The 25,131-nt window shown below is 43.9% G+C and overlaps 1 protein-coding gene across 1 annotated transcript in view; it reads right to left on the bottom strand.

The window, feature by feature from the left end:
- PIN1 (peptidylprolyl cis/trans isomerase, NIMA-interacting 1) overlaps window positions 1-25,131 on the bottom strand; it is a 52,409-nt gene that overhangs the window by 13,632 nt on the left and 13,646 nt on the right. The window contains exon 2 of the mRNA XM_081851622.1: window positions 19,612-19,812. Within this exon, the coding sequence (XP_081707748.1) occupies window positions 19,612-19,812 (201 nt within the window). The remainder of the gene's footprint in view (window positions 1-19,611; window positions 19,813-25,131) is intronic.

Below are 25,131 nucleotides of genomic sequence, written 5' to 3'. Positions count from 1 at the left end.
CTTATACCGAAGACAGAGACTGAAAAGACCCAACTTAAGAACTACCGCCCAATTTCTTTATTAAATGTGGATTATAAAATCTTTGCTGACATTTTAGCTAAAAGACTGAAAAAAGTGTTGATGGGGGAGATTCATAGGGATCAAGCAGGCTTTCTCCCGAGAAGACATTTATCAGACCACGTAAGGAATATAATAGACATTTTGGAAATGTTAGAAGTGAATATAAATACAAAAGCTGTTTTGATATTTGTTGACGCGGAGAAAGCCTTTGACAATATTTCTTGGACTTTTATGAAGAAGAATCTCCAGGGGATGGGGTTCGAAAACAGTATAGGCACGATATATTCTGAAAGGAAGGCTAAACTTATAGTGAATAATGTGATTACAGAAGAACTTAAGATAGAAAAAGGGACACGCCAGGGGTGCCCAATTTCCCCACTACTTTTTATTTCGGTCCTGGAGGTTTTGCTGAACATGATAAGAAAAGACCAGCTGGTTAAAGGGGTGCAGGTCGGAGCGAAACAATACAAACTGAGAGCATTTGCAGATGACTTGGTACTTACATTACAAGAGCCAGAATCTAGTACTAAAAGGGTTTTGGAATTAATTCAAGAATTTGGTCAAGTGGCAGGATTTAAACTGAACAAGTCAAAAACTAAGGTATTGGGAAAAAACTTAACAGTTACTGAGAAAGAGAGATTTCAGAATGAGACAGGTCTAACTGTGGTCAAGAGTGTAAAATACTTAGGGATTAATATGACAGCTAAAAACGTGAACTTATTTAAAGATAACTATGAGAAATGTTGGAAACAAGTGAAAAAAGATCTAGAAATTTGGTCAAATTTGAAGCTTCCTTTGTTTGGTCGTATAGCAGCTATTAAGATGAATGTATTGCCTAGAATGTTGTTTTTGTTTCAAACATTACAAATATTGGACAAGATGGAATGTTTCAAAGGTTGGCAGCAAGACATTTCTAAATTTATCTGGCAGGGCAAAAAGCCCAGAATAAACTTTAAGATTTTAACTGATGCAAAGGAAAGGGGGGGATTTGCCCTGCCAGATTTGAAACTTTACTATGAATCAGCAGCTTTCTGCTGGTTAAAGGACTGGCTGCTTCTTGAGAACACAGACATTTTAGATCTGGAAGGTTTCAACAATTTTTTTGGGTGGCATGCATATCTCTGGTACGATAAAGTTAAGGCTCACAAAGGTTTTAAAAATCATATTGTCAGGAAAGCATTATATAACGTCTGGATTAAATATAAAGATTTGCTGGAGAACAAAACTCCAAGGTGGCTGTCACCAATGGAGGCAAAGGCATTGAAGAAACTTAATATGGAGTCTAAATGGCCAAAATATTGTGAAATTCTAGAACAGGAGGGTAACAAGTGGAAATTGCATTTTGAGAATCTAAAAGATAAAGTGCGAGACTGGTTACACTATTATCAAATAATGGAGGTTTATAAGTTGGATAGGAAAATCGGTTTCCAGGGGGAAAAGTCAAAATTGGAAACAGAGTTGTTAGAATCCAAAACTAAGAACTTGTCAAGAATGTATAACTTGCTGCTGAAATGGAATACACAGGATGAAACGGTTAAATCAGCTATGATTAAGTGGGCACAAGATATTGGACATAACATTATGTTTGCTGACTGGGAAAAGTTGTGGACCACCGGTATGAAATTTACGGCGTGTAACGCCTTAAGAAAGAATATTATGAAAATGATTTATAGGTGGTACATGACCCCAGTCAAGCTTGCAAAAATTTACCACTTATCAGACAATAAATGTTCGAAATGTAAAGAAAATGAAGGTACATTCTTTCACCTCTGGTGGACATGCCCAAGGATTAAGGCTTTCTGGGAAATGATATATAATGAAATGAAAAAGGTATTTAAATATACCTTCTTGAAGAAACCAGAGGCCTTTCTCCTGGGCATGGTTAGCCATGTGGTGTTAAAGAAGGACAAAACATTATTTATGTATGCCACTACGGCAGCAAGGATACTTATTGCAAAGTATTGGAAGACACCAGATCTACCCACTCTGGAGGAATGGCAGATGAAGATGACTGGCATGGGACTGGCAGAGATGACTGGCAGAATCCGAGACCAGGAGAAAGAGACAGTGGAAGAAGATTGGAAGAAATTTAAAGACTATCTTAACAAATATTATAAAATTAATGAAGGCTAGAATTGACATGGGTTTAGAAATTTTGTGGTTTTCAGGGATGTTAACTATGGAAAAAGAACGGAATTATTAAAGATTTTGGGAAATAAGGGATTGGATTTGCTGATTAGATAATGAAATTAGAATACAGAAGGGGGAGGTATGAGGAGGTCGGGGAAATTAGGTTTAAGAAAATAAGGATGGAAATTATACGTGTTTTCTTTTTGTTTTTTGTTTATGTATGTCTCTATTGTTAAACTTGAATAAATATCTTTTTTTAAAAAAAAAAAAAAAAAAGGAAGAACAGCATTCAGATCTGCTGCCCTGGTGGATCCTGCTGCCTGAGGCAGTAGCCTCACCTTGCCTCATGGGTGGGCCAGCCCTGGGGATTTGAACCCAGATTTCCCAGCTTCAAGCCCAACACTCCAACCAGTGCACTACACTGCCTCTACCTAGACTTAGGACTGCAATTCTATACAGCCTTTTTGACCTGGTTGGTGTTCTGGACTACTGCTCCTAACTTCACCCAACAGAGAAGCTGTACTCCAACATCTGGAGGGCACCAAGCTAGGGAAGACCACACTGATTGGCAGTTGCTCTCCAAAGGTTGAATCTGGCAGGGCCGTGGAGACCTCTACCATGCACAGGATGTGCTCTGCCACTGCACATCTATGCAATGTGTGGCTAAGAGGAGCAGAACACAGGAAACAGATTCCACAGGGGCTCTGTGCCTGGATAGAACTACCCAGCTGCGGAACTGAGAGGGACAGCTCCAAGCCACCTCCACGTGAGGAGCTCCTGGGGCGAGGGTAGCGCTCACTGGGGCTGATGAAACGTCTAGTGCAGGACACTCAGTTGGCAAAGTCTGCTATACACAGTTTGCTGGCAGGAAGCCCCACTGAACTTAAGGGGACTGGCTTTCATGTAGAGATGCCCAGGATTGTGCTGTAGAAGATTCCTTTCAGAAACAGGGTAATCACTACAGCAAAACAGCTGTAGCCCTGCTCACTCTTGCCAGCCTTTCATAAACCACAGACAGGGCTAGCTACAAAAGTGGACAGAACTGTGTTTTATCATCTGCCCAACACTGTATGCAACCCTCAAAAGGGGATCACAGCACAGGAGGATCAGAACACCACAGGGCCTCCAATTTCTCCTCCCCGGCCATCTTAAAATTTCACCCTGATGCTTGTGACCTGCAAGGGAGTTGAGAAGATGTTACTAGAGCATAAGCTGTAGAAGTGGAAGAATATGCAGAAGACTGAAAATACAAAACATGCTACTGTCCCAAAAGATGAATGGAGGTTTCTGAGTTGGATTTTACAACCATCTATTCTAGAAGTGGAGTCTGGAATCACTCCCTGTTTGCTTTCCTGCAGTGAAAAGTGTTTATGCAGATCAGCAGCACCTGCGTAGAAGCCAAATGCCTCTGTGATATTTTGGGTTGACTAAGAACAGTTATTTTGAAGGCAGGAGAGGGGAGACACTTAGTAGCTATATGCCAATTCAGGCAGCTCACGTGAGCAAGGACTGAGAAGCCACCTGCTTCTTCACTGCAGCAAATTTGAATTACATGTTGGATAGATTTTTCACACAAGAGAAGCTTAAGAGAGAACCAGATTAACCCAGCCAGGGCAGAGTCAGGTCCCTGGGTTTGATTCCCCTTTGCACCAAGCTGCAGAGGGCCTGGGGCTGGCAGGTTACTCTGGTGCAGCCTGCCATGGGTTGCAGAAATTATGAATGTTTCACCCAGAGCCATCCATGCCCCAAGCTCTCCTGAGGTGACCTTCAGTTCAAACTTGTGACCTGTCCTCAGTTCCTGCATTGAAGGGGGATGGACGACGACTCTCGGGGTCCCATCTCTACTGTTCAACGATTCTAGGATTCTGGACATCCTCAGCTCCAGCGCTGTCCTCACCCGCAGCTGCCTTAAATCAGAAGGCAGAATGGGAAGGCAGAAGAAGCAAGAGTCCCTGGGGAATGATCAGAGCAGTGTCTTCCTCCCTTGCCTCCCTGTTCTCCCATCAGCCTTTACCCAGGGTCAGCCCAAGACATTTGGACACCTGAGTTGAACCACCAAATGGCACCCTCTTCCTGCCAGGGAAAAGGGGGGGGAAATGAAGATCTTATCAGAAACAAGCAAGGAAGAAGATCTACATCGGAAACGGGGGAGCAGGGGTGTCAAATCAACATTACCTATTGGTCAAAGTAGAAATCAAAGGCAGCCATGGGGAGAAAAGAGGCCCACTGAGAATCATGCCAGGCAACCGCAGGGCCGTGGAGACCTCCCAGGGCAGCCCCAGCTGTTGCCTTCCAGCCCGGTGACTTCATGGGCCTGGACACAGGATGCTGATTTTATCTAGCACAGCAAATGAGGAACGCAGGGTTGCAGCCTCTCAGAAGCATCACCCCTCTATACTTGGGGCAGGGAGGAAGGCAGAAGAGATGAGGTTGAGTCCCTAGCTCACAGCTGAGCCATGTGGTTTGATTTGCCTCCCACTTAACATAGCAGGAGAGTCAGAGGAGAGGAGGAAACACTTGCAAGAGCAAGCAATGCAGCAAACTCAGGAAAAGGGCAGCTGTTACCGGGGCTAATGACTTCTTGGTTTGTCTCGAGGCAGCCAAGCTGGTTGCCGTGCAGCCCCGTTCAGCAGCAACCACTCTAGAGCCCTGCTGCCATTTGGAAGAGCAGGTCCTCTTTGAGAAAGGGGTCGTGTTTGCCAACCCTGCTATCTAATGAGGAGGAGTTCAACTCTCACCTGACTGCCTTCCTGTGGACAATTCTGTTTTTTCTGGCACACAGAATTCCCACCCAATGGGATGTATGGGCCAAAGCAAACACTGCTAACAGTCCAATGCAGCCAGCAAAATATCCCTTCTGAAACATGAGCAGAAGAGGAAGCTACTACCAAGCCAGGGTGTTTGTAGATCTAGCTCAGCTATCAGCAACTCTTCAATATCTCTGAGGCATTTTTTCTAACTGTGCATCCAATACTATGCATCCAATAGATGCTACATTATTTCAGTGTGTCATCTAGTATTCTCTCATTATTTGTTTAATTCTATATACTAAAACAAAACCAAACAAAACCACCCACAGAAGTCCTTCTATGAGATGCCGCCTATAAACAGAGGTGCTGAAGACCTCATTCTTCTGTTGAGGTCCAACTTCTCTCGGCATCAGTGGTTGAAGTCTGCATGCTGGCGGTGAGAAGGACCCAGGTTTTCTTCCCCATCGCTCTCTCCCTGCCCCCTGCCCCAGCTGCTAAGGCAGAACAGGTCACTCTGGCTGGAGTTCTGAAGGAGTATGCAGGAAAGCAGAATTTTTTTTCAACAGGACCCCCGGGGAACAACACATTAAGACTAATCTGCCCAGTGATACAGTTTTGGAAAGAAGTCCACCAAAGAAAAATCAGTAGCCCACAAACATTTTCTACACCAGCCTCCTGCTCACATATATGAGGGGATGACACACCTGTGTGTGGTCACCTCCACCAGATTCTTACTCGCCATAGGAGATCAGGTAAGAGGCTATTTACAAGCCCAGATTTAAACACAACAAAAATCTAACACACACTCACAAGCCCTTTGACAACTCTCAACCTCCACAGTGTTTAAGAAAAACATGGCAATATCAGAGTTAAAATTCTCTAAACAATAACATCAAAGGCGACGATGATATGCCTGTCAAACGGATGCTTCCCAGGGGATCTATTTTAACAATTCTAGGCTATAATTATGTTCATCAGGTATGGTAAGCTTGTTCAGAGAAATTCAATGAGGCTCAGCTGTTTGATTGCGGCTAAGGTGGGCATTCATGCGATAAATTCTTTAGTGAGATATTTGTTGTTGTTCATAATTTCACCTGCTCATTTTTAGGAAGATAATAACAGACTGCTCTTGCCAAGTCAACAGTATCAATCTCCCTTTATACCATTATCAAGCCAAAATGCACACTGCCATTTTTAAACAATTATATGCAAGCTCCTATGACCTTTACCACAAATGATGTTTATCAAGGACAGATGCAGCTGTTGACAGAAAATAGATTCTCCCCACGCCCAGCTCTCCTGATCATGGCATTTCATATAAAAAAAGAAAAAAAGATAATAAAAGAGACAAATGAATGAATTCCTAATGGGTTTTATCAACCTCACAGCCGGAGAGCTACATGAAATAAGTTTTAATCACGCCTTTCCCTCTGTCCTGAAGGTGACACAGAAGATTGCTCTAACACAAAAATTATCTGATAGCAAAAGGACTCCCGTCTCTGGGGCTATCAAACTGGTATTTTAATACATTTTAAACATCACTTGAATATAAGAATTACATCAGAATCCCATACAATACAAGATTAAAATGTCTCTCTCCATAATGTTATCAGATGATGGAAGCCTTCTGCTGCTGCACCCAGCAACAAATTTTCATTGGCTTAGCCTTCTATCCGAGAAAGATAACATGCACAGAAAAAGCTGGTTATCGGAACTTCTAATGGAAGATGTGGTTCTGGGACAGCACTTGGCCAATAAGCCTCTCGTGGTCTGCATCCAAACGGAACTTCTCAACAATCCCAAGATCATAGAATCATAGAATCATAGAATCATAGAGTTGGAAGAGACCACAAGGGCCATCGAGTCCAACCCCCTGCCAAGCAGGAAACACCATCAGAGCACTCCTGACATATGGTTGTCAAGCCTCTGCTTAAAGACCTCCAAAGAAGGAGACTCCACCACACTCCTTGGCAGCAAATTCCACTGTCAAACAGCTCTTACTGTCAGGAAGTTCTTCCTAATGTTTAGGTGGAATCTTCTTTCTTGTAGTTTGGAACCATTGCTCCGTGTCCGCTTCTCTGGAGCAGCAGAAAACAACCTTTCTCCCTCCTCTATGTGACATCCTTTTATATATTTGAACATGGCTATCATATCACCCCTTAACCTCCTCTTCTCCAGGCTAAACATGCCCAGCTCCCTTAGCCGTTCTTCATAAGGCATCGTTTCCAGGCCTTTGACCATATTGGTTGCCCTCCTCTGGACACGTTCCAGTTTGTCAGTGTCCTTCTTGAACTGTGGTGCCCAGAACTGGACACAGTACTCCAGGTGAGGTCTGACCAGAGCAGAATACAGTGGCACTATTACTTCCCTTGATCTAGATGCAATACTCCTATTGATGCAGCCCAGAATTGCATTGGCTTTTTTAGCTGCCGCGTCACACTGTTGGCTCATGTCAAGTTTGTGGTCAACCAAGACTCCTAGATCCTTTTCACGTGTACTGCTCTCAAGCCAGGTGTCACCCATCTTGTATTTGCGCCTCTCATTTTTTTTGCCCAAGTGCAATACTTTACATTTCTCCCTATTAAAATTCATCTTGTTTGTTTTGGCCCAGTTCTCTAATCTGTCAAGGTCGTTTTGAAGTGTGATCCTGTCCTCTGGGGTGTTAGCCACCCCTCCCAGTTTGGTGTCATCTGCAAATTTGATCAGGATGCCCTTGAGTCCATCATCCAAGTCGTTGATAAAGATGTTGAATAAAACCGGGCCCAAGACAGAACCCTGTGGCACCCCACTAGTCACTCTTCTCCAGGATGAAGAGGAACCATTGATGAGCACCCTTTAGGTTCGGTCAGTCAGCCAGTTACAAATCCACTGAGTGGTAACATAGTCAAGACCGCATTTTACCAGCTTCTTTACAAGAATATCATGGGGCACCTTGTCAAATGCCTTGCTGAAATCAAGGTAGGCTACATCCACTGCGTTCCCTTCATCTACCAGGCTTGTAATTCTGTCAAAAAACGAGATCAGGTTAGTCTGACATGACGTATTTTTCAGAAATCCATGCTGACTATTGGTGATCACAGCATTCCTTTCTAGGTGCTCACAGACTGTTTGCTTAATGATCTGCTCCAGAATCTTCCCTGGTATTGATGTCAGACTGACTGGGCGGTAACTATTTGGGTCGTCTCTTTTCCCCTTTTTGAAAATAGGGACAACATTTGCCCTCCTCCAGTCTGCCGGGACTTCACCTGTTCTCCAGGAATTCTCAAAGATGACTGCCAGTGGTTCTGAGATCACATCTGCCAGTTCTTTTAATACTCTTGGATGCAGTTCATCTGGCCCTGGAGACTTGAATACATCTAAACTAGCCAAGAATTCTGGTACTATCTCCTTAGTTATTCTGGGCTGTGTTTCCTCTGCTGAATCATTTGCTCCAAATTCTTCAGGTCGGGCATTGTTTTCTTTATCGGAGAAGACTGAGGCAAAGAAGGCATTGAGGAGTTCAGCCCTTTCTGTGTCCCGTTTGCATTTCACCATCTTCTCCTCTGAGTGACCCCACGGTTTCTTTGTTCTTCCTTTTGCTACGAACATACCCATAAAAGCCTTTTTTGTTGCTTTTAACATCTCTAGCAAGCCTGAGTTCATTCTGTTCTTTAGCTTTTCTGACTTTGTGTCTACACGTGCTGGCTATTTGTTTGAATTCCTCTTTGGTGGTTTCCCCCCTTTTCCATTTTTTGTACACATCCTTTTTTAATCTTAACTCAGTTAAAAGTTCTTTAGATAGCCACCCTGGCTTCTTTAGGCACCTTCCATGTTTCCGTCTCATTGGTATTGCCTGAAGTTGTGCTTTTACTATCTCCCTCTTAACAAACTCCCAGCCATCATGAACTCCCTTTCCTTTTAATATTACTGTCCATGGGATCTCACCCAGCACTTCCCTAAGTTTTATAAAGTAGGCTTTCCTAAAGTCAAGAAATTGAGTCCTAGTATGCTTGGCTGCTCCTTTCCGCTGTATAGTAAACTTCAGAAGAGCATGATCACTCGCGCCTAATGACCCTTCCACTTCTACCGCACTAACCAGGTCGTCAACATTGGTTAGGACCAGATCTAAAATGGCTGTTCCTCTTGTTGCTTCTCCCACTTTCTGGATAATGAAGTTGTCTGCAAGGCCAGTGAGGAATCTGTTTGACCTTATGCTCTTGGCTGAGTTTGACATCCAGCAAATATCCGGGTAATTGAAGTCCCCCATTACTACTATCTCCCTTCCTTTTGCATGCTTGGCCATCTGTTCCAGGAAGGCATCATCTATGTCCTCCGTTTGGCTTGGGGATCTATAGTAAACTCCCACAATGAGGTCCCTGTTATTCTTCTCTCCCTTAATTTTGACCCAAATGCTCTCACTTTGGCTTTGAGGTTCTAAATCTTGGATCTCTTCACAGGTATACACATCCCTGACATATAACGCCACTCCTCCTCCTTTCTTGTCTGGTCTGTTTCTCTGAAATAGATTGTAACCCTCCATTATTACATTCCAGTCATGGGACTTATCCCACCAGGTTTCAGTGATGCCTATTATGTCATATTTAGTTTGCTGTACCAAGAGCTCAAGCTCATCTTGTTTATTACCCATGCTTTGCGCATTAGTGTACAGACATTGAAGTCCATTAATCATTCCCCCGTGTCTCTTATTTAAGGATTTTTTCCTCCCACCACTAGGTCTGCGTGCTGTTTGCTCCATTTGGTCTATGACATTTGGATGATCATCTTCATCAATTGATAGACTCCTACCTTCAGGAGCACTGTCTTCCTCCCCCACATTAGTCAGTTTAAAGCCCTCCTGATGAGGTTTCTGAGATTTTTGGCAAAAACATTCCTCCCAACCGTTGTGAGGTGCAGCCCATCTCTTGCCAGAAATCCATCTTCAAGAAACTGCAGTCCGTGATCTAAGAATCCAAACTGTTCCTGTTTACACCATTTGCGAAGCCAGCTGTTCACTTCCACTATTTTTCTCTCTCTCCCCGGGCCACGTCGTTCAACTGGGAGGACAGATGAGATGACAATTTGTGCATTTAATTGCTTCAATTTCCTGCCCAGAGCCTCATAGTCTCTTTTGATCTTCTGGAGGCTATTGCTTGCAGTGTCATTGGTTCCCACATGAACCAAGAGGAAGGGGTATTTGTCAGTGGGTTTTATGATTCCTTGCAGTCGTTCAGTTACATCTTGGATCTTAGCCCCGGGGAGACAGCACACTTCCCAAGACATCTTGTCAGGCCCACAGATCACTGCTTCTGTTCCCCTCAGTAGGGAATCCCCTATCACCACTACACGCCTCCTCTTAGGTTTGGTCAGGGTTCTTCCGTTATCTGTCCGTTCCAAGGTCGCCTGCACATTCCCTGAGGACTGACTTTGCTGCTCGTCTTCATATACCTGATCGACTGTAACGAGGGAGAGATCCTCAAATGGAGTCTGCTCTTCGTCTTCCATTCTAGGGGAGAGGACCTCAAAGCGATTGTGTATTTCTAAACAATCAGAGCGAACCCTGGGCCTCCTACTTCTTTGAGTCACGTTTCTCCATATATCTGGCTCCTGTGTTGGTGAACTAGCCTCCTTCTCTGGGGAGTCCCCTGTCTCCTCCTTGGTGGAGACGGTGTGCTCTGTTGCTTCCAAGAAGAGCTCCAGCTCTCTAATTCTTTGGAGCGTAGCCACACGTTCCTCCAGTTGCTGGAGTTTGCTCAAGGTAAAGGAAACAATGGCAATGTGTTCCTCCTCTACAACAGCATACCATCTTGAATGCTCTAGGAGTTCAAGAAAAGCCAAGCTGAGTCGCAGCCCGACTAGAAGGAAGGTTGCCCAACTTTTGGGAGCTGTGTTGAATCTTCACACACACCGGGTTTCATTTCACACAATTGCGCTGCTTGCACAACAGGAGGGCTCTTGTGCTCCCTCTCCGCTCCTTGCGCACACCCCAGGCTCCCCCACAAATCTGCTCCAGACTGTTGGAGAGGCAGGGAAAGTTGTGGGAAGTCCTTGCACCAACAGAACAACTTTGTTGGATATAATCTGTTGGGCATGGTTGCTTGGTGTAACTTTAAAAGTTCAGTTTCCTTTCCTTTGTTTAAGAGGGGATGGGGAGAGAATTACAACTCTCACTTGGAAAGCAAAACAGATTTCTGCCTTAACCATCCTGGTTACATCAAACAGCCAACTGCTAACACTTACCCTTAAGAACCATTTTAAGGGCTGTTTGAATCATCAGGATAGTGAATCATTAGCATGGAATAATTCATCCTAAAACTCGCTTTCCAAACAGGCTTTTCATGAGCTCTGCTTCTTGCAGTTAATATGACTTATAAGGCATTCTTGGCCCCATGCCATAAAGGGTGGGTGGCAGTCTTTTTCTCAACCTACTGAGGTGTGGAAGATTTTTTAAGTTAGAATAAGATTCCAGTTTTCCTGTTTCACATGTGTCAGGGGCTCAGGAGCAGAGGCACAGGAGAGAGAGGAAATGGAGAGCGAAGGGGAAGAATCTGAGGGCAGCGTAGGGGAGTATGACAGTGGCCCGAGAGATTCCATGAGCTTCTCCAGCGAATCAGAAGATTCCCAGAGGGGGGCGCCGATGGCCAGGGCAAGGGGGGTCCCAGGGGGGACGCACCAGAAGCAAGGGGCCAGCGGGGACTCCCAAAGCAGCAGCGGGGGATCAGGACCAGCTCCCCCACCAGAGCGTAGTGGGGGGGAAGAGTCCCATGTATCAGGGCCAGCGTCTCCTCCAGTAGGGAGAGAAGATGAGTCAGGGCTGACCACGCCTCTATTGGAGAGTGAGGGAACGGAGGGGGAGTCAGGTCCAGCTAGCCTCCCCGAAGGGGGAAGCAGTGACAGGAGCAGTGTAACGGTCAGGAGGAAGGTTGCCGGCTGGGCGCGGGTGCCAAGTACAGGCGCGCGGGACAGCAGAAAACCCAGATTGGGAACCAGGTCCTAAAGCCCGCCGGAGGCAGGGGGAAGACTCAGGGGACTCAGCGTCAGAAGAGTCTAGAAAGGGCAAGACCCCAGCGGACAGGCGGACCCAGAGGAGGAAAGAGCAAAGGAAGAGGTGGAGCAAGGCTAGAGTCTTAAACTGGTGTCTGGGGGGAGGAGATTCAGACGGAGCTTCAGCGGTCTAGAGTTTGAGACGTAGAGCTGCGCGCCGCGGCTTTGAAATTGAAACTGAACTTCAATAAAGACTTTTGTATATAACAACAAACTGGCGTTGGTCCTTTGTGAGCTGGGACCTCGGGCAGCTCTGACAACATGCTTCTCTGATGGTGGTGTTTATGGGGACAATGAAGGCAGCCATCTCCTTGGACCCAAATTTGGAAATAAATCTGGTCTCTTCAGAAACACATAATGGAAGTATGGCTTGTATACAGGGCATAAGAAAAACATTGAGAAATAATTTCTTGGTTTTATTTTCTAATGAAATGAAATAGAAATGAATTCCTATTTAATGTTGTTTTTGCTCACATACTATCAATTGGCAGTATTTTGTTTCACAGAAGGCTAACGAGTTTCCTAGAAGCAATTAAGGTGAGTTATTATCACCTAGAACAGGGAGCGGAGGGAATGTTGCATATTAGAGTGATGGAAGGTTCTAGAATGGGAAATATTATTTACTTAAATAATTTTTAATTGTACCTGGGAAGGCATGTCTAGGGACACAAGGAAAGTCAAAGGGACGTCTGGAATAGCTCAGTTGATAGAACATGAGACACTTGATCTCAGGGTCATGGCTTACAGTCCCAAGTTGGGGGAAAGATTCCTGCACTGCAGGAGGTTGGCCTAGATGACCCTCATGGTCTCTTCCAACTCTGCAATTCTTGTACTTCACCTAGAACCAACTTAATAGGCCAGCATTTACATGACCAATGAGGAAGAGAAGGGAATAAGACAAACAATCTGAAATATTTCTCCCTGGAGGGATGGGCGTAGAAAGGGGTATCAAACCAGAGCTCACCTTTGCCACCCATGCTGTGTGCTGAACACAAACCTTGAAGAGGGTTAAAAGCACCATCCCGGCTGCTGCACTGGCCCCAGCAATCAGTTTAGTGTGCCATCAACCAACCAACCAGCCCAGCCCAGAAAGTCCTAACCCTGGGATCTGCTCACTTGTCAGAGAAAGCTCACCCGAGAAGACTTTGCCTGGCTAAGATCCAACTCCTTTTCCAGAACCTGATCCCTTGCCTCTGCCTCTCGGGTTATGCTACCTACCTCTTGGCTTTTGCTGCTGCCTGTGGGACTGTCTTCATTGCCTGTCCTAGACTACATTAGTTGCCAGAAAATGCTCTGAACATTAGCTGCTGCCTCTGGAATTTAGACCCAAAGCTGTCCTCAACCACACTACGTTGGTAACTCGGGATAAGAACTTAATTCGTTCCGGAGGTCCGTTCTTAACCTGAAACTGTTCTTAACCTGAAGCACCACTTAAGCTAATGGGGCCTCCCACTGCCGCTGCACAATCTGTTCTCATCCTGAAGCATAGTTCTTAACCTGAGGTTCTATTTCTGGGTTAGCGGGGTCTGTAACCTGAAGCGTCTGTAACCTGAGGTACCACTGTATTTGCCTCCGATTCTCTTGGACTGAGAACTGGCAGATCCCAAAACCTGATTGCATGGGGGCCTGACTCCACTGCATGCTGTGAACCTTAAATAAAGAACAGTCCTGATTTTTGTACCCATGGAGGGTGTTACTTGAAGACAGAAGTGGGAATCTTAGAAGGATGTATCAGTAGGAGGTATTTTGTCGTATATTTACAAAACAATACCTTCACAATACCAATTTCTATCTACCCCATGTATGCTACTACAACAAATTTAGAAGGCATAAGAATTACAAAGTTATCTAGGTAGGTTCAGTAGATGAACCTGGCATGGATGACATCTCATGGATTCTAACCCCCTCAAAGCCTGTAACATCTGATCTACAATGCTAACCTCAAAAGAAAATTTCCTCACCCCTATTTGCTATTTTAAAAGCCTTCTTCAGTGCTGCATTTTATAGGCAAATGGATTCAACTAGAGATGTACTTTTAATACATTTGCATTAAAATCAGATTTTAAGCACTTTATGATTAACATACATGCTCCCAGGTTTTTTTTAATATCTAGGTTCAATTTATTTATTTTTAAGCTATATTTTGTCATCAATTTTTCTACTCCCCTTATTAGCAGCTTTGCCACCTGACTGAACATGTCTTGTAAAATTTTGGTAATATCCTCATTTAATTACAGGTATGATGTTCTCCCTTTTAACAATTGTAAGACTGCTCCAAATATGGAGCGTGGACACCAAGTCAGACTGCAGGAGGGGCAATTGCGTGTAGGATGGCTGTCCCCAAACCGCACACAGAAAGCACCGGGCAGGTGTCAAGTCTGCCTTTCTCCTTAACATGCAGACTTTTCACATGTAAGTATATCTAACCCACAGAGCACCATCCCACAAAATGAAGTGAAAAACTGCTCAGCTGAAACTGTTCCTGTGTGTCTGTGTCTGTGTGCAGTCAATGCCAAAAACAAAAAGCCATTTTTTTAGAAGTTAATTTCTTTTCCCACTCTCATAACTACACGCATGAAGGGTTTTTCCCTCCAATCTAAGAATAGCAATGCACAATGCATCCAGCTGAGGAGAGCCATGTTCTGCACTTATTAAAAGAGTGCAAATGGCTTTGGCTAAATACAGGTTCACTGCAGTTTTTCAACCTATCTTATATTTCTGATTCAGTCCTAAGGATGGAAAGTCATACAGTCCAATAAATATTCCCTCCAATTATCTGGGCAATTCCAAACCAAGTGATTTATTTATTTGGTCACTGACAACAGCTGAAAAAATCTAGTGCCTTTTCTACCACAGGCTCTACAAATACTGACTGGTATTGGAAGAACGGATAGGATCTCATTTTGGGCATCATGTTGGATTTCTGAAGTCCAGCACAGAATCAAGAACAAGATATGTTTGCTGGACAAAAATATATGGCTCCCTCCAGTGATCTGGCAAATACATTTTGTGGACCCCTGGGTAGACATATGAATTCTTTTAAGTGGCAAGAAATATGCATCCTTCTTTTCTTTTCTTATTTTATTTTAAGGTTATGTTTTCTAGGATGGGAAAGTGTTTTAAAAAAAGATTCTACTCAGAACAAGAAGTGTATACAGTACATTGCTTTAATCCCAGATTGAATGAATTCAAGGTCTCATAAGAGAACCTGTCCTTAAAAGCAAGGGAGGAGAGGAATAAAGGTACGATCTACCTGAAGTTTGTGTCTTGATTTCAATGGGGGAATTAAGCACCCATTTAAACTATCCCCAACTGCAATCAGATTTTCTTCTGCTGGGTTATGTCCAAATCCCACCTGACACTTGTGGGCTAGTGTGGGGAGGGCGACTCAACAGCTGTTAGCATGGAAACTACACCGGTTGTACCACCTATGTTGCTAATCCACAGTTCCAGTATCAAGTTCCTCTTGCGCTTCTCTAACAACCTGAAACCTGGAGGGAAATTCTGCTAGAAATACCAGAGGCCATGGCTGCCAATACTGCATAGCCTCATTCCTTGACTGAACTAGAAGCTACAATTTCAAAAAGAGAGAACTCCCCAAAGGCACTAAAAAAAGATGAGATTCCATGAAGGCATAGTTCTCCCCATCCCTCTTCTAAACCCAGGCAGGCCAGTTCTCCTGCTGCACAATTTGGGTAGGAAAGCATGTGGAAGGGTTCATTTCCTAGCAACGTGCATGCAAACCACAGAATGGGTCTCCAGATCACAAATACAAAATGCTGCTGCGTGAGGAGGCCATGCCTGGAAACAAATAACTCAAACCCTCGCAGAGAAAGGTTCTGCTGTTGCCACCCCTGTGGCTCAAAAAGAGAGGAGCCACAGAGCAATCCAAGGAACCCACTCTTCACGCTCTACTCATTGCTTACAATATCAAACACTGAAGAATGTCTAAGTAGGAATCACTGTTCTGTGCCTGCCACAACAGATGGCTTCATGGATGCCAGAAACATGGAGCTCAGATGCCAAAGGATTACTAGACCCTAACATTTTTCTTTCTAGTTACAGGTAGGTAGCCATGTTGGTCTGCCGTAGTCGAAACAAAATAAAAAATTCCTTCCAGTAGCACCTTAGAGACCAACTAAGTTTGTTGTTGGTATGAGCTTTCATGTGCATGCACACTTCTTCAGATACCAATAACAAATTAGTTGGTCTCTAAGGTGCTACTGGAAGGAATTTTTTTATTTTTTCTTTCTACTTACCCATACTGGCACCTGAGGTTCTTCCCACCCTGCTAGGAGCTGAACATTTATTACTGTCAAGGACAAAAAAATCAGGAGTCCGGTGTTTCCAGAAGAACATGTTAGTATTTTTAAATTAGCTTAATCCAATTCAGCTGAAGCCAAGGGTGGCCAACGAACAAGCCCTGCACCAGATTTCATGTGGAAGATATTCTCCCACCCACAGTTATGTTGCCCTCTTGCCTCCCTCCCACCAGTGAAATGAACATTCAACATACATGAAAATGTGTTAATGAACATTGGTTTTGGCTTAAAATACAAATTTTATTTTCAATATAAAAATACACATTTTTACAAAGAAAATACAAGCAAACCTCTTAGGTGGCTTTACAAAAGAAAGTGCTAAATGGGAAAATAGATAAGGAACAAGCTCAAAATTGTGGCAACTGGTATTTGAGGCACCAAATCATACAAGAGCGATTTTAGGCCTTTCCCCCAAGTGTCTGTGCTACATGAGAAATGCATTTGAAACCCTCAGCTCCAAAATGATTCAAAATACTAGCAAGTCAGGGTTGCCCCGGTTCTGGTTTGATGAACTGAGCTAAAAAGAAGTCTGGCAACTTTGACAATGCTTGTCCTTTCCTGGAGCTCTACAGACTCTAGAACAAGGACAAACAATGCAAACTGGAAGACATTCTTCCTTCTCCTACCAAGCATCTTACCTTGTCCAGAGGGTTGCCAAAGTTTGATACAGCTCCACCTATTTTCTGCTCATTCCACCTGCAATACATTACTATGACCACAATCTGGCACTGTGTTCTCAGAACAGGGTGTGCTGGGCAGCACCACCAACTCTATTTTGTACTTTGGGGCATATATCGCACATACACCAGATGAGATGGTCACGGGTTTGTAAACAGTAGAATTTCAGACTGGGAAAGGGAATGTTGACAGGACTGAACACTCCTCCATATACCTTGCTGCACATTTAAAAAAGAGCTTGTCACCAAGGCTTTACACACATTTGTACATGCAAAGATTATATAGATATACACACACACACACTCACACACACACACTTGGTGAATCAGGGGAATGCTGTGGACATAGTGTATCTTGATTTCAGAAAGGCTTGTGACGAAGTCCTCCATGATATTCTCGCGACGAAACTGGTAAAACATGGACTGAACAAAGTAACTGCTAAGTGGATTTGCAGCTGGTTGACCGACCAAACCCAAATGGTTCCTTGTCATCCTGGGGAAAAGTGACAAGTTGGGTGCCACAGGGTTCTGTCCTGGGCCCACTGTTGTTCAATGTCTTTATAAACAATTTGGATGAAGGAACTGAGGGGATGCAAATTTGCAGATGACACCAAACTGGGAGGGGTAGCTAATGTCACAGAAGACAGAATCAGAGTTTAAAATTACCTTAACAGATTGGAGAACTGGACCTAAGCTAACAAAATGCATTTCAGTCGGGGAAAATGTAAGGTTCTGCAATTAGGCAAAAAGATCCAGATGCACAAATATAGGATGGGGGACACCTGACTTGATAGCAGTACATTTGAAAGGGATCTAGGGGACTTGGTGGACCACAAGCTTAGCATGAGTCAGCGGTGTGATGCAGCAGCAAAAAAAGCCAATGCTGTTCTAGGCTGCATCAACAGAAGTCTAGTGTCCAGATCAAGGGAAGTCATAGTCCCACTCTCTTCTGCCTTCGTCAGACCACACCTGGAATACTGTGTCCAATTCTGGGCACTACAATTTAAGGGGGATGTTGACAAGCTGGAAGGTGTGCAGAATAGGGTGACCAAGATGATCAAGAGTCTGGAAACTAAGCCTTATGAGGAGCGGTTGAAAGAGCCGGGTATGTTTAGCCTAGAAAAGAGGAGACTGAGAGGAGATATGATAGCCATCTTAAGGGCTGTCACATGATGGATGGAGCAAGCTTGTTTGCTCATTCTCTGCGGGGCGGGGGGGCATGTTACAAGAAAGGAGATTCCGATTAAACTTCATGAAGAACTTTCTGACAGTAGAGGCTGCTAGACAGTGGAAGGGACTCCCTTGGGAGGTGGTAGACTCTCCTTCCTTGGAAGTTTTTAAGCAGAGGTTGGATGGCCATCTGTCAGGGATGATTTAGCTAAGATTCCTGCATAGCAGGAGGTTGGACTAGATGACCCTTGGGGTCCCTTCAAATTCTAAGATTCTATTGCAGCCCTGCAAAACTCTATTCCACATGCAGAAGAAAACAGGAGTGGCTGAGTCAAATTTGAGTCTTGGCAATGATTTCAGCCCTGGCAAGTAGTAGATACATTTCATTAATAATGGTATAATGTCCAACATTACAATTCTATGATTCTATATATTTAGACAGACAGATATATATACTCACATATTACAGGACAGAATAAAACTATTATAAACTTCTCCATCGCAGGATGAAAGTCCAGGAGCAAATTTTGTCACCTCATCAGCTGTTTGTATGAAATAGGTCCTAAGGCTCTAGATATAAAGCCCAACTGAACCCTCTTCTGATTATGCTGTTCATGCATCAGACAAAAAGCTATCTACACCACATGCCACCAACCCCACCTTATGCAAATTAATTTTGCATTATCGCACTCCGTCCGCCTACTTTACACTGAACATGATAACTGAGGAATGTTTTGCAGCACTGGAAATTCTTGGCAAGGTGGGATGGATGAGGCAGCCAGCTTCTATGGACTAAGCTGCTACAGATGGCAATGAAGGAAGGACACTTAGCCATGCAGGGTTTGAAAAGGGCAGCTTTTCAGAGGCAGTTCCCACTTCCATATGTTTCTCCACAATCTTAAGAGCTGGAGACTTTATATGTGAACCATATGAACTGACCCAGACCATGCAATCATCATCTAAGGCCCTTCTTTGTGTGCCTCATTTGCACATGACAGAGGGCCTTTTCTGTGGCGGCCCTGCGCTTGTGCAATCTTCTCCCCAAGGAAGCTCACCTGGCACCTTCATTACATATCTTTAGGCGCCAGGTAAAAACTTTGCTCTTCTACCTAGACCTTTGGCTACTGAAGCAATCTCTGGCCTTTTAAACTGGTAGAGCGGGGAGTATTGTTTTTGTTTGTTACTATGTTACATACTTTTGTGTTTTTATACTGTAAACTGCCCTGTGATACACACATGAAGGGAGGCATATAAATTTAATTTATATGGTGCACAGACAATTTGTAGAAAAAATGGCCCTAACAGGCAACTGAAATGCCCCAATCAAGAGGAGTGAAGTGAGTCAACAGGTTCCTTTTGTCAAGAGGCTGCGGGCTTCAACACAATTTTGAAAGGAAAGCACTGCATTGGGGGCTGGACTGTCTGGTGTGGAAAGCAGGGCTTCAGTACATTGAGCTCTCACTTTCCTTTGCTTTTACTTGCCATTAATTAGCTCCAGGGCCTCTTCCTTGCTCCGGGTGATCTTATCCTCCCTCCATGATGAAGGTCTCCTAGACTGGTTATGTTTCACCAAGAGATGTGAGCATCGCACTTTAGTCGGCTCTCCCTGTCCATTCTTGCTGTTTCCAGTGGGGCGTTCCCATTGGCTGGCATTTGTAATATGGTTGAAATAATACACACGCCCTGTGAGATAAAACAGGAGAAAAAGACTTTAGTTGTAGGGCACAGCAGAATCAGAAGAGCCCTGCCAAATTGATACCAGTTTCTTGGGGGAAAGCCCAACTGCATGGTCACTCTTTGGAAAGAGCCAAAACACACGTGACGTGAAACACTACACGGGTGAAAAAGCTCAGAGTATTTTTTGGCTTTGGTAAGCTCAGCCATGATTATAAGCAATGCTAAATGTAATCTCTGGCAGCTTTAGAGTGACTGCCAGTAAATCAGGAAGATTCAGCCTCCATCCCCCCACCTTAACACACTTACAAATACACCCCAACAACAATATAAACCATCAGGGTGCATAAAAGTTCATTTTAAAAATGATAATTGCTTTTTCTCCCTTACCTTTGAATTACTATAATCAAATAGGCATTACACATAGAGACACAGACATTAAACCAACTTTTAATTTAACATGACTGTTTAAAAAAAGCCTGGTTTAAAAAGAAAATGTGAAACCTATTAAGCTGACATTTGCAATCTCCTACAAGTAAACTCATCTTTGTAAGGCACAGTTAAAAGCCTAATTTTCATATGCAAAAGAGCCACCAAAGGATAAAACTGATTGTGACGAAGCATAGATATAAACCAAATTGCAACTGCTAAGCATACTTTCCCAGGACTTAAGCCCAACTGAACTGTGTAGGACTTACTTCAAAGTAAACACATTTAGGACTGGGCAAGGGTTTTTATTTTCTGTTTCAAATGCAAATGTATCACCTGCTTTTCAATTGCTACAGCTCTTCAAGCATCAGGTAACAACACAATTCATAAAAATACCAGTACATGGTGTCCAAGATGAGATCCTATCCATTCTCTGCAATTTGAACATCCAGTACCAATCAGTCAACTTTGTAGAGGCTGTGGTGGGAAAGGCACTAAACTTATTTCAACTGTTGTCATGGCCAAATAAATAAATCACTTGATTTGAAATTTCTCAAATAATTGGTGTGGAAAACTGGTGAGGCATGTGACCTTCCACTGCATCAGAAATATAAAAATACAGAAATTTTTAAATTCACCAGATAAAAATGGGGAGAGAGAACACAACACTAAAACAAGAAATCCAATTTTATTCTCTCAAAATACCTACAAGGAGATCTCATCACTAGTCCTCCATATATGGAGGTATGTAAAGGAGAAAGTGTTCCCTCAAATTCCCTCAACACCTTGCATTTATCCCAGTAACCAACAAAGTTCTTGCAGTATTAGGTGATATGCTCTGCACAACTAGCACTGCTGCCATATTCTGGAACAACTGATATTTCAAAATTGTATTTAAAGCAACCCCACATGACAGTAATTTATCACTTTCTCTTAACTGCCCAAGCTGTGCAGCATGTTCCATTCTCAAATATCCAGGACTCTGCCAAGCAAACTACATGCATTAACTTTACATCTCATAGAAACACACTGTTCTGCCAAAAAATACAGACCCTCATCTCTGAAAGGTTCTGGGTAACTTTCTTTCAGGAAAGTGATCTTGCAGATTGTCATTGCATAGGGATAGAGAAGGCCAAAGAGTAACTCAACAGTTTCACAATGTTCCCACATATTACAAAATAAGATACAATTCTAGAATGCAAAATGGCAAAATCATCTAAGTGTCAAAATGACCAATAAAGTTTTAGCTGCAAACGTATGTTTAATGGTTGCATCAGCTTATATTTCCTGAACAAATATGCATACATGAGTCAAAGGGTGGCCACCAGGTTTGCACTCATCTCAGGAGGTATTTTGTCCCACTCCTCTTTGCAGATCCTCTTCAAGTCAGTAAGATTTCAAGGCTGATGTGTGGCTACTTGAACCTTTTTAGCTCCCTCCAGATTTTCGATGGGATTAAGGTCTGGAGACTGGCTAGGCCACTCCAGGACCTTAATGTGCTTCTTTTTGAGCCACTCCTTTGTTGCCTTGGCCATGTGTTTTGGGTCATTGTCATGCTGGAATACCCATCCTCGACCCATTTTCAATGCCCTGGCTGAGGAAAAGAGGTGCTCACCCAAGATTTGACGATACATGGTCCCATCCATCATCCCTTCGGTGCAGTGAAGGTGTCCTGTCCCCTTAGCAGAAAAACACCCCCAAAGCATAATATGTCCCCCTCCATGTTTGACGGTGGGGATGGCGTTCTTGGGGTCGTAGGCAGCATTCCTCCTCCTCCAAACACGGCGAGTTGATGCCAAAGAGCTTGATTTTGGTCTCATCTGACCACAACACTTTCATGCACTTCTCCTCTGGTCATTCAGATGTGCATTGGCAAACTGCAGATGGGCCTGTACATGTGCTGTCTTGAGCAAGGGGACCTTGCAGACTCTGCAAGATCTCAGTCCTTCACTGCGTAGTGTGTTCCCAACTATTTTCATGGTGACTATGGTCCCAGGCGCCCTGAGATCATTGACAAGTTCCCCCCTGTAGTTCTAGGCTGCTTCATCACCGTTCTCCTGATCACTGCAACACCATGAGATGAGATCTTGCATGGAGCCACAGACCGAGGGAGGTTGAGAGTTATTTTGTGTTTCTTCCATTTGCAAATTATTGCACCAACTGTTGTCACCTTCTCACCAAGCTGCTTGGCAATAGTCTTGTATCCCAGTCCAGCCTCGTGCAGGTCTACAATCTTGTCCCTGACATCCTTGGACAGCTCTTTGGTCTTGGTCATGGTGGCTACTTTGGAATCTGCTGGATTGATTGCTTCTGTCGACAGTGTCTTTTGTACAGGTACTGTAACGAGCTGGGATTACAGGCAAGACCTCTCTCTTACAGCAGGTGCTTCTAATCTCAGCTCGTTACACACAGTGAAGGTACCAGGTAGCCTGACATCTGGCTGATTGATAGGGGATCAAATACTTATTTCACTCATTATAATGCACATCAATCTCTGACTTTTGTCTTCTGGGTTTCTGGGGATTTTCCTGTTGTTATTCTGTCTCTCACAGCTACAATAAAACTACCATTAAAATTATGGACTGGTCATTTCTTCATCAGAGAGCAAACGGGCAAATTTAGCAGGGGAGCAAATACTTTCCCCCCTCACTGTACAAGAAAATACACAGATGTGTGCACTCAGGATACTTCACCCCTCTGCCCGGGCACAACTACTTCTTGCTCCAAAACAAAGCCTAAAATCCACTAATTTAGCCCAAAGTACCAATTGCTGGCCAGCTGCTACAAAATTAACACACATATATCAGCTTCATGCAAAGCATGAGCTACTCAAACCTGGTTGTTAGAAGAAACCATAAAGTTGTCCTGTAGCAGGTATGCTGTACTTGAAGGTCCTAATGAATTATTAGAAGATATGGCTGGAAAAAGCAGCCTTTAGCTCCACTTTAGCTTCTGAATTCAACAGCCCTGTCCCTACTCGACCAGCGAGAAAAAACAAGTGTGTGTGCATTTTTTCGGAAAAGACTGTTTTAGGCCTATACTGAAAATGAAGGATGCTGGGTCTTCTTGGCACACAGCTGTGGGAGATTACATTTCCCTTTGCCCAAAGAAATCAGTCACAAAGAAATCCATATGAAGGGAGGATGGAAAGCCTGGATATTGCAGGGTCTGGTGCTGCTGTTTTAAACGCATTGCAGTCATCTGCAGATCTTAAAAGAAATAGACTGGGTTGCCTGATAGAAGCTAGGGAAGTCCTAAGTATCTGGGCCCCATAGCCTTTAAAGCCCATTCGTGAGGAATTTGAAGTAATTTTCCACTACTAGCAGATTTCCTGCTGAAATCTGATTTAAGTGTATTATTAAAATCACACAGACACACAGTGCAGTCCCCCACTTGCGTTCTCTTCCATCTAAACTTGTAAAGCTCCAAGATGGGTTCCTTCCCCTTATATTTACAGCTGCCCTCTGTCAACGCCCCCAATGAAAAGGCTGCTTAGTCACTTATACTTCATTCCTAGTCCAGAACCCACAGAACAACTTGCTTGCTCTGTACTTGCAATTGTTTGCCAAGTCTGTAGCAGCCAAGCTATAGTATCTCTTTCCTTCAGCACTTCCTGTTCCTGAAGCAGGAGAAAAAATGCTGTTTTGAACACTTTGCTGCCTCAAGTGCAAGAACCCCACACACCTGCTTAGTCTAAGCCAGACAGATATTAAACTGGGCTTGTAAAACAGTAACTTGCCTGGCTGCTTGTGACCCGTAGAAATTGTCCTCAGGCAAGGAAGGATTTGTAAACCGGAGTCTGAAGTGTTTGCTTGTTCCATTTCCTTAATGGGATGTCAGTGTACAGTGGTGCCTCGGGTTAAGTACTTAATTCGTTACGGAGGTCCATTCTTAACCTGAAACTGTTCATAACCTGAAGCACCACTTTAGCTAATGGGGCCTCCTGATGCTGCTATGCCACCGGAGCCCAATTTCTGTTCTCATCCTGAGGCAAAGTTATTAACCCGAGGTACTATTTCTGGGTTAGTGAAGTCTGTAACCTGAAGCGTATGTAACCCGAGGTACCACTGTACTATAAATGACTGTTCGGGGGCAGACGGCTATTAATAATTTGTGAGCGAGTTACTTTTGTGAAATTCATAGGGGTTTTGTTGGGGAAAAATAAGTTTCAACCGAATCAGAAGATCTCAAAAATACTAGTTTCCTCTTAAATGCAAAGCTACTTCCTCTGGTAGGGCAGTCATGTAATCTGCAACTGACAACTGGAGAGAAGACCAACTACAGAATGGCAACCTGACACACTTTCTCTCCTCTCATTTAGGGATAGTCACCAGCATTTGGAGCCCAGATACATAAACTAGTCACCAAATGGCACCTTAAACCTAGGTTGCAGTTGCCACAACAGAATGTCTAGGAGCCATTTTTTCTCCTGTTTTTGCAATGGAATTTGTTATTATTATTAATTTCATTTCATTTCTATACCACTTTAATTGGACCTGTGCCAGAGCATTTTGTGACTGGCGCAGATCCAGTTGGGACCCTGTGGAAATCTCTGGGCACCAGGTTGGTGACGGACATCTCCATCCGGGTGGTCTCTCCAGCTTTCTTAAGCAGGTCAGCAGAAGAGCTTACTTATTGCCTTTATCTCCCACCTTTTTTCTCTAAGGGGTACATTGTTCACCTCCCTCCCCTCAGTTAATTCCCCCAATGACCCTGTGAGGTAGCTGAAGAGCCTGTGGCTGGCCCAAGGTCACCCGGTGAGCTTCATGGCGGAGTGGGGATTTGAACCCTGATCTCCCAGGTCCTAGTCCAATAATGTCACCACCCCGTGACCTTTGGTCTGTCTGGTCATCAACCAGACAGACACCTCCTTTTGCAGAAAGTAAAATTTGAGCATGG

The sequence above is a fragment of the Podarcis erhardii genome, assembly GCF_964252035.2.
Source record: "Podarcis erhardii genome assembly, chromosome: 2".
Lineage (NCBI taxonomy): Eukaryota > Metazoa > Chordata > Lepidosauria > Squamata > Lacertidae > Podarcis > Podarcis erhardii.
The sequence above is the reverse complement of the archived record's forward strand: the minus strand, read 5'-3'. Positions and strand labels throughout refer to the sequence as shown.